This window comes from Solanum stenotomum, chromosome 6, assembly GCF_019186545.1.
Source record: "Solanum stenotomum isolate F172 chromosome 6, ASM1918654v1, whole genome shotgun sequence".
Taxonomy (NCBI): Eukaryota; Viridiplantae; Streptophyta; class Magnoliopsida; order Solanales; family Solanaceae; genus Solanum; species Solanum stenotomum.
In genome coordinates this window covers 12,291,985-12,301,099 of record NC_064287.1, presented here as the reverse complement: position 1 = coordinate 12,301,099, position 9,115 = coordinate 12,291,985, and the positions used below count along the sequence as shown (strand labels likewise).

The 9,115-nt window shown below is 33.0% G+C and overlaps 1 protein-coding gene across 1 annotated transcript; it reads right to left on the bottom strand.

Annotated features, from left to right (window-relative positions):
• Positions 1 to 3,722: 3,722 nt before the first annotated feature.
• Positions 3,723 to 6,752, bottom strand: LOC125867673 (probable glycosyltransferase At5g03795). Its single transcript, XM_049548233.1, has 4 exons — positions 6,413 to 6,752; positions 5,653 to 5,927; positions 4,897 to 5,245; positions 3,723 to 4,574 (listed from the first exon to the last, which is right to left on the bottom strand). The coding sequence occupies exons 1-4, from the start codon at positions 6,728 to 6,730 to the stop codon at positions 3,912 to 3,914; spliced, it is 1,605 nt and encodes a 534-aa protein (XP_049404190.1). The 5' UTR covers positions 6,731 to 6,752; the 3' UTR covers positions 3,723 to 3,911.
• Positions 6,753 to 9,115: the final 2,363 nt, after the last annotated feature.

Genomic DNA, 9,115 nt, shown 5'->3' with positions numbered 1-9,115 from the left:
ATACGACTAATTACATGATTGAACCTCATCAAATTGAAATAAATATATGCATTATTGCATTCAACTAATAAAATTTTTCATTGACCATCTTCATAGATTCGCGTGAATAAGAGATATATACGACTATCCACATTGAACATTCACAAAAGAATCTGCAATTTTTTTTTGGTAAATAAACATTTTTATTAACCAAAGTGAGAATTACAAACCATTAAAAGAAACAAACCCAGCCTGGACATCTCCCAGGACTGTATGCTTCCAGCTCTATCTAGACTGCTACTATCTATTACTTACCCTATTCATTCCACATCAGAAATTAATTATACATGGTACCAATCTAACATCTGTAGTTTCATGTTTAGTTTCGGCTTCATTCCTCCTCTTATGTGAACTTCTTGGATAATCTTCCTGACTAAATCATCACAACTTCTATTCTTCTTCTGAAATATCCTCTGGTTTCTCTCTTGCCAAATGAAATATATACTTGCTGCAAGTGTTATGCGAAGTATTTCAGCTTCTGGTAGCTTCCCTTTATAGTGATCTTGCGCCCATCTTTGTTCCTCATTCCACCCTTTTGTCTGCTTCTGGATAGCTTGCCACCTTAAGACTTTTTGCCGAACCTTGCCTGAGCAGTGACAGTTGAATAAGAGATGTTCAATGTCCTCATTTCCAGCTTTACACAATATACACTGCTGTCCTCCACACTACCCCAAGTAAGCAGTCCGGCTTTTGTCAGTAGCCTCCCATGCAATGTTAAGAATAAAATAAAGCTCCATTTTGGACATGCATAAGTATTACATACCAATTTTCTCCATTCTACTTTTGGGTATTCCCCTCTCAGTAGTCGGTACACCTGTTTAATTGAGAACTTTTCCATTTGTATCACTTGTGATTCATTCCATCCCACAGCCTCCAAGACTCTATGTGTTTGTAAGATCTTCCTCACCATCCATGAGGCCTAGTTTGCTTGGATATTCCATACTGTCCCTTGTTTCCCATAGCACATGTGCACCCATTGGACCCATAGCTTGTCCTTTTTCTTGCTCAAGTTCCACAAAAGGTTGCAGATGGCTGCCTTGTTCCACTCCTGGATACTTACAATGTTCAATCCTCCTGCAGTTTGTGGCTTGCACAACTGATCCCATGCAACCAATGCTTTCTTTGATGTATTTGCCCCTCCAGTCCATAAATAAGTTCTGCATACGCCTTCAATGCATTTGATCACTTTCTTTGGCAATATAAATACTTGAGACCAAAATACTTGAACAGAAAACAATACACTTTTAATTAGCTGAACCCTTCCTGCATATGATAGGAATCTAGATGTCCAGCTTTGTATCCTTCCTAGAATCTTATCAATCAATGGTTGGCATTGCACCATAGTTATTCTCTTAGTACTTAGGGGGACTCCCAAGTATCTAAAAGGCATTGCACCTTGTGAAAATCCTAGCTCCTGTATTATGACCATCTGCATTTCAGTTGACACTCCTCCAAAATAAATGGAGCTTTTATCTAAATTTGCTTCCAGTCCTGAGGCTGCTGAAAATACTTTAAAAAGCTCATAAACTCGTTTAACAGATGTGAGTTCCCCTTTAGTAAATAGGAGCAGACCATCAGCAAAACTTAGTTGGACCAGCTGCAATTTAGCACATCTTGGATGATACTTGAAACTTGGAGACTTTTTCAGTTGTTTCAATAATCTTGTGAAATACTCCATGGCTAATACAAAGAGATAAGGTGATAATGGGTCTCCTTGCCTTAGCCCCTTCTTAGCCTCAAAAGGTTTACTGGGAATTCCATTAATCAATACAGTGTAATTCACTGTGCTTATGCATTGCACTATCCAATTCACAAAAACACTAGGGAAACGTAGTTGAATCAGCACATGTTTCACAAACTCCCATTCCACTGAATCATATGCTTTCCTCATATCAATTTTCATCATGCATTTGGGTGAAATCCCTTTCCTCCCATAGCCCTTGACCAATTCAGTACTCAGAATGATGTTATCATTGATCAATCTGCCTGGCACAAAAGCAGACTGCCCTTTATCAATTAGACTATCCATCACAACCTGCATTCTATTAGTGAGCACTTTTGAAATGATTTTGTACATCACAGTACAACATGAAATAGGTCTAAATTCTGACATTTTTGAAGGATGTTCAACTTTGGGAATCAGAGTCACTGTGGTACAATTTATAGCTTTATGTATCTTCCCTGTTACAAGGAACTCTTGTATAGCCTCAATAAGCTCCTCTCCAACTGTTGCCCAAGTTTGATTGAAAAAATATGCATTAAAACCATCACAACCTGATGCTTTATTGTCATTTATCCCTTTTAAAGCTTGTACTATTTCCTCCCTTGACACAGGTGCTGTCAACTGTGCTTGCTGACCTCTATCTAGTCTTGGTCCATCTTTCATTGCTTGCCCATCCACAACTGGTAATTGAGTTGCACAAGTCCCCAACTGATATTATTTTGTGCAAAACTTATTATTCAAATCTTCACTTAAAAAGCAATACTATTTACTATAACATATACTTTCTGAATTGGCAATCACGTGCAACACATGTGTCGAAAAACTAATATAAGTAAACATACAAATAAACAAATATATGATCTATTAAATCATTTGTTAAAATTGAATACACAATTGTTCTATAATAAATATTATATCCAAACATAATAAGTAATATAAATTTCATGGTTAATAGTATATATTTCACAATACATAAGATGTGAATGCAGAAATGAGGATGATGAGGTGGATGTATAGACATGCTAGGAGAGAAGATTAGAAAATGAAGATACCGAGGATAATATAGGAGTGACCTCTCTAGTTGAAAAAATGAGACAGACAAGACTGAGATAGTTTAAACATGTGAAGAGGAGATTCCTATATTCCTTGATGAGGAGGCAAAATATGAGAGGTTGGCAAAGGTGGGTTTATATAAGAAGATATGAAAGTCATGAATTAGGCGCAAGGTTAAAAGATAGTGGAATGTTGTCTCACTCTCCTACATGATAAGCTGAGTTGGAAGATTGTATAAGCATTGTTCTCGTAATTTCTTGTTCTTCAACTACGGCTACTACCTCTGTTTCTTATGCTTCTTTTACCGCACTATTCTTCTCTATATGATATGTTATCCTTTCTCTAATATTCTCTATATCATACTGTCTTGTTATGTGATACTTGAGCTGAGGATCTTTCGGAAATAATCTCTCTCTATCTCTACGAGGTAGGGATAAAATCTGTGTATACATTCTATCTAGGACACATTCAATCTGGTCCCATACCACACTTGTGGCAGTACAAACTAGATATGTTACTATTGTAAAGATCCATGGGCTTATGCCTCATGTCTCGAGGCTTACGCTTTGTCCTATACTAAGTAGAATGCCCCGCCTTAGGCTCCGGCCTTTTAAACCACTGTTTTTTTTGTTACAGAGTATAGTTTTAAGACTTTGGATCAGGGTCTGATTATCATCTTGAAATTAATCCTTTCTCGTGATGTATGACTAATGTCTAATGTGTTAAAACCAAATTTACTGATGTGTTAGGCCTTGTTGAATCTTTTTTTGAACTAAAATAGTGTCAGAAATTGTCCTGTCAAAAGCAAATAGACTACTTCAAGAAAGGTGGATGAATTAGAGGTTATTACTAAGGTAATGTAAAAGAGGCATTTGCAGAAAGAAAAATGGCTTAATTACAAGTTACAAGTAACATTTATTTCAAAACTGGAAGGATTTAACAGCAAAAATCAGAAAACTTTTGACAGAAAAAATCATCATACGTTAGTTCCATTTGTATATACTAGGAGTATGCTAATTTAGTTGAATTTGATTTCCATTCAACTGTTGAAAGTTGCTCTTCTTTAAGTTGTTGAAAATAAGTACTATGTTAACTCCTATTCTTGAACTCTTATATTCAATCTTCTTAGCCATATGGAGTGAACAATCATATGAAAAAGATCAAATCTTTTAGGAGATCCATTGATCACAAAATGCCTTTGCACTTGCTTCACTCTCCTATGCATTCTCAAATACTGACTCTCAGAAATACTCATTAGTATCTTCTTGATATTTGGTATGTCCTTCACACCAATAGTCACAGAGAATGCATTCCAATTTAAGACATCACTAAATGGTGGCACATAGCTATCTGATATCAAGACAGGTATGCATTCTGCATATATCGCTTCGACAATTCTTGGACTTGCAACTTCATATCCACTTGGACATAAACAGAACCTGCTGTTCTTCAACATGGTTTCATAAGATTTGTCATTTGGAAGTTTGTCATAAACCAGCACATCTTCATCTTTTCCTTTCCATTGTTCTAGTAGATGGTGTCTTATGTTACCATGTAAACCACCAGCAAAAAATGCTAGGATTGATCTTCTTGATGGTGAGGGACCTCCAATGAGTCCTTTGATATCGCCCGTCTTGAGATTGATTTCCGGTAAGGATACATCTTTTAGAGGATTAAAACCTTCTGAGGTATTAGCATTGCATAGAACTCTTATGGAGGTGTTGAAGAGATGTGGAACATATGAAGTCAAATGTGGCCCCTGGAGACCATCAATAGAGAAGCTTTTCATCAAAAAGGCAAATTTGATGACACAATGTCAATCAAACTATCAACTACTCCCTCCGTTTCAATTTATTTGTCTTGCTTTCCTTTTTAGTATGTTTCAAAAAGAATGTCTCTTTCTCGACAATTCTTTAAGTTCAACTTTACACATGACATGTTTAAGATCACAGAATAAAACGACATTTTGATACATTCCTTACTTTTTTAAACTCCGTGTCAAAGTCAAAACAGACAAACAAATTGAAACAAAGAGAGTATGTCAGAGTCTGAAACTAGTTGACTCTACAGAATTTGCTTACCCAATCATGACAAGAGAGCATGAAGTGATCAGCACCACGACTTCTGTTCCAAAAAGAATGTCTTTCAGAAATAACTTTGACATAATCAGCAACAGTTCTACCAATGGCATGCATATCATGGGCACCAGGGACAAAAAGGTATTGAACCATCACAACTACACTGAATGGTAGAAAATACACCAAGGCCTCATCTGGATTTTTTGTTCTATAAAGGCTCCCCCTTTCCATTTCATGTATAAATCTTCCCTCTGTTGAATATATACTCCTACATGGACCATTATGGAATATTGGAGGTTCTCCTTCCTCATACACATATACCTTGAAGTTCTTCTCCATTTCAAGATAGCTCCTACAACATTTTCGCGAAAGATACAAATTATGAACACAATGTTACTGTAGATTTAGTTTAAGTTCTATGCACTAACGGTATATACACAACCAGTTCATGTATACAGTATTATAAGTAAATCTATATGATAAACATTAACCGATAACATGATAAAAATGGTAGTTTATATAACTTAAATTAATGTGAGGTCAAACCAATAAGGCCTGTGCTGGACTGGTAATTACTCCTATATCTTTAATCATATGTCTTGGATTTGACGAAGTGGCATTTGTTAGGGAGAGGATTACCTCCTAATGTGGAGCTTTCCGGCACAAAATCCGAATTTAGTTGGAGTCTAATACAGATACCACACATTGAAAGAGAAACAAAAAAGAAAATAAAATTGTGAGAGGTAGGATTAGTAGTACCTGTGGAAGGCATTTGCATTATGGTACATGGGGCCTTGAGGAACATAATCAGGGTCATGATGGTTAGATATCATACTCCCATTTCTAGCAGCTTCTCTTATTGATGATCTAGATTTTGCCAAAATTGCTTCTAGCCTTTCTAACTTGCTATACATTTTAAGCACCCCTTTAGTTGCATTATTACCATGTTCTTCTCCTTCATTAGATATATCCTTATCAATCTCTTCTTCTCCTTCATTTGATTCATCCCTCTCAATCTCTTCTCCTTCTTCCTTCTATTTACAAGTTAGCAAAGCACAATAAGAAGAAAATAGATCAACATAGAGTTTAAGTTCTATACGCTGAAGGTTACACAATCACGTTACTTAAAAAAATCAAAATATTTTTTCAAGGAAAACAAGTTCCTTAAATATGAAGAAAATGACTTCCCTGATGCAAATAGGGAAAACGAGTTCCATAAGTGGTCTTCCAAACTTATTTTCTCCTCTTCACCCCCACCCCCCCTCCAAAACTCCCACTCCTCCACCTTTTTCCCATCCCATAGTGTTTACACCAAAAAATAAGTAAAAGATTCACTTATTTTTCGAGAAAATATTTTCCTTTATACTTAACATGCACACCCATAAAGTAAACACAATCATTAAAACCTTCTATCACATGTTAAATATACTAACACTAACAATGTATATAACTTAAATCCGTATATACATAAGAAAGAAAAATACAACAATATATAAAACAAGGGAAAAGTAGGATTTACTTGGGGAGGTTGATGAGGTATTGACTCTTCTTGAACTACCAAATTCTCATGAAATGAATTATTGTTGAAAGGAGAAGTAAAAGATGAAGAAGCCTCATGTTGCTCTTCATAACTACTTAAAGACCTCAAAGAATAAGAGTTAAAGATTCCAACAGACTTCCATTTCCAAGAAGAAGAAAATGACACAAAAGATGAACTACTTTGTGGACCTATTAATGTACAAGCAATAATTGAAAGAAGAATCAAAGGAATGAAAACCAAAAGAGCCAAATTAGATGACAAAAATGAAGGCAATTGCAACTTCTTGAAAGACCACATTTTCTAATTTTGCATGCCCACTATACTGTCTTTAAATAAATAAGTAAGAACATTCTGAGATTCATTACTTCATTTCAAGTTATTCTTTGCTGCAAAATTGCATTATTCTTGCATATAAAGTGTTTAAAATAAGCTAAAAAGGGCACTTGCTAAGTAGCCAGCACTTTTATGGGGATCTTCTCCTTGAAAAGTTTCCTTAAAGTTCAAGTAATGAAAATTTTACTTTACTTTTCTCCATTTTTTTGTGCCAATAGTTCAATTCCCAAAATCTAATTTTTCACCCTTTTATGCTTTTGTGTACCATAGCTCAGCTGTAGAAGTTCAAAATAAAATTAATTTTTTAAATTTTAATCTTAATAGTAATTATTCTTAAAAATTACAAATATCTTAATAAAGTAAACATTTAATAAAGATAGAGTATATTTTAAGACATAAATAAAAATAATTTACGAATATCTTAATAAAGTAAATATTTAATAAAAATAGATTATATTTTAAAATATAAATAAAAATAAATTATGAATATTCTTCATAATTAATATTTTTTTAAAAGACATGTAAAAATACAAATAATTTTAGACGGAGATAGAGGGAGTACTAATAAAAATGAAATGAATAACGCTCTTAATTAATTTCATGTATAAATTATAGGAGTTATTACCATTTTCTTAACTTTAAAATTTGAAAAAACCACTTCCCCCATCTTAATTTTTTTGTTGACTCTACAAACTTTTGAATATTTTAACGGCAGTCTTACACTATAACAAAAGTAATTTTTAGTGGCAATAAATATACACATTAATAAAGAGAGCTAAATTATTTATCGGTATTAGTTAATTGTTATTAGATTTAATATCGCTAAAAGTTGTAGCAACATCTATAAAGATTGTTAATTACCATTAACAATATATTTTTAGTGAAAATTAAGCTATTGCCGTTATATATATTTTTTGTGTAGTATTAACTAAACTGTAATCATAAATTTCTAGAGATCTATAGTATTTTGAAATTAAAAATCAAATCATTCATAATTTTAATTTTGTTGTAGTATCACTAGTATCAATCAAATCATTTCAAAAAAATAATAATTTTAAACTTAATTGTTAAAGTAGCACACTTTAGTCACGTACGTTTGGCTTACTCAAAATGCAAACATGCAACGTATCCATTCATTTAATATATCATCCCATATAGTCAAAAATGTACAAATTGGGCTATTCACGAGGCTAAACCACCCTCCAAGTTGTCATAATATTCATGATGATACAGCAAAACCCAAGAATTATAAGCTGTAATATTTTGACGGAAAAATGGTTGACTTAATTTATTACACCCTCTATTTCATAGTATTAAGCGAATTTTTGAAGTTTTTTTTGGGATAATTGTTGAGACCTCCTTGGAGATTTTGCTTTATAACTTACCTTCTTTAGTGATGTAAGCATAGATCGGATTTTAGTTCTTTTTTTGTCTAGATGTCGTATTATATTTGCTCGAATTCGAGAAACACAATCATCAAGCCAGAGCTAGTTTCATAGCTACTCACACCCACGGGTCAAAGAAGACCAATAAAATCTCGATTCAGTATAAGCAAGAGTCTCACTTTCTCTGTGGTTTACGATATTACTGCTATCTCCTTTATTTATTTTAATTTTCTTGTAACCATTCTTGAAACCTATTTAAAATAAATATAAATTTAATTATAATTTGACAACTTTGTCTCTCTTTATATAAATTGCTTCATATTAATCCATATTACTTCAAAAATGACTTATTCAATAAAAATTTTAAAAATAAATGTGAATCTTTGTTTGGTAAAAAAATTATTTGTTTTGATTTATTTTTAAAGTATTTATTAAATAAGTCATGTTGTTAGTAATATGCATTAATATGAAGAAATTAATGAAGAAGGGAAAATTTGTTAAGTTATAATTGATTTATATTTATTTTAAATAAATTTAAAGAATGGTAAAAAATCAAAATAAGGGATGTAGGCTAAATATCGTAAATTACATGGGAGGTGAGTGTTATAGAGCGAAACCTGAAGAAAACTCTATGAAATTATCCCTTTTTTTAATTGTTTAGAATAATTGAATTGTTTAAAGTTCAAAAGATAAATGTTTGAAAATTCTATAATATCCAATTGCGGTGTTAAATTTTTTTATTTCGATATGATATACTATATCTACTAGGCATAATACATAAATATGCACTTTAACTTGGTTTCAAATCACATTTATGTCCTTCAACTTTGGGTGTGCACAAGTAGACACTTAAACTTGTATAACGTTGAACAAATAGACATACATGTCCTACATAACATCCTATATGTCATTTTTTGTCCTACGTGGTGTTCTACGCATGTATTAAGTCATGTAGGATTCGTGT

Bases quoted from the DNA above. Each gene is read 5' to 3' on its own strand.
- LOC125867673 (XM_049548233.1), bottom strand. From the start codon at position 6,730: ATGTGGTCTTTCAAGAAGTTGCAATTGCCTTCATTTTTGTCATCTAAT. The intron at 5,928-6,412 runs GTAAATCCTACT...ACTTGTAAATAG, and splicing joins TACCTCATCAACCTCCCCAA to AAGGAAGAAGGAGAAGAGAT. The intron at 5,246-5,652 runs GTACTACTAATC...AAAATGTTGTAG, and splicing joins AATGCAAATGCCTTCCACAG to GAGCTATCTTGAAATGGAGA.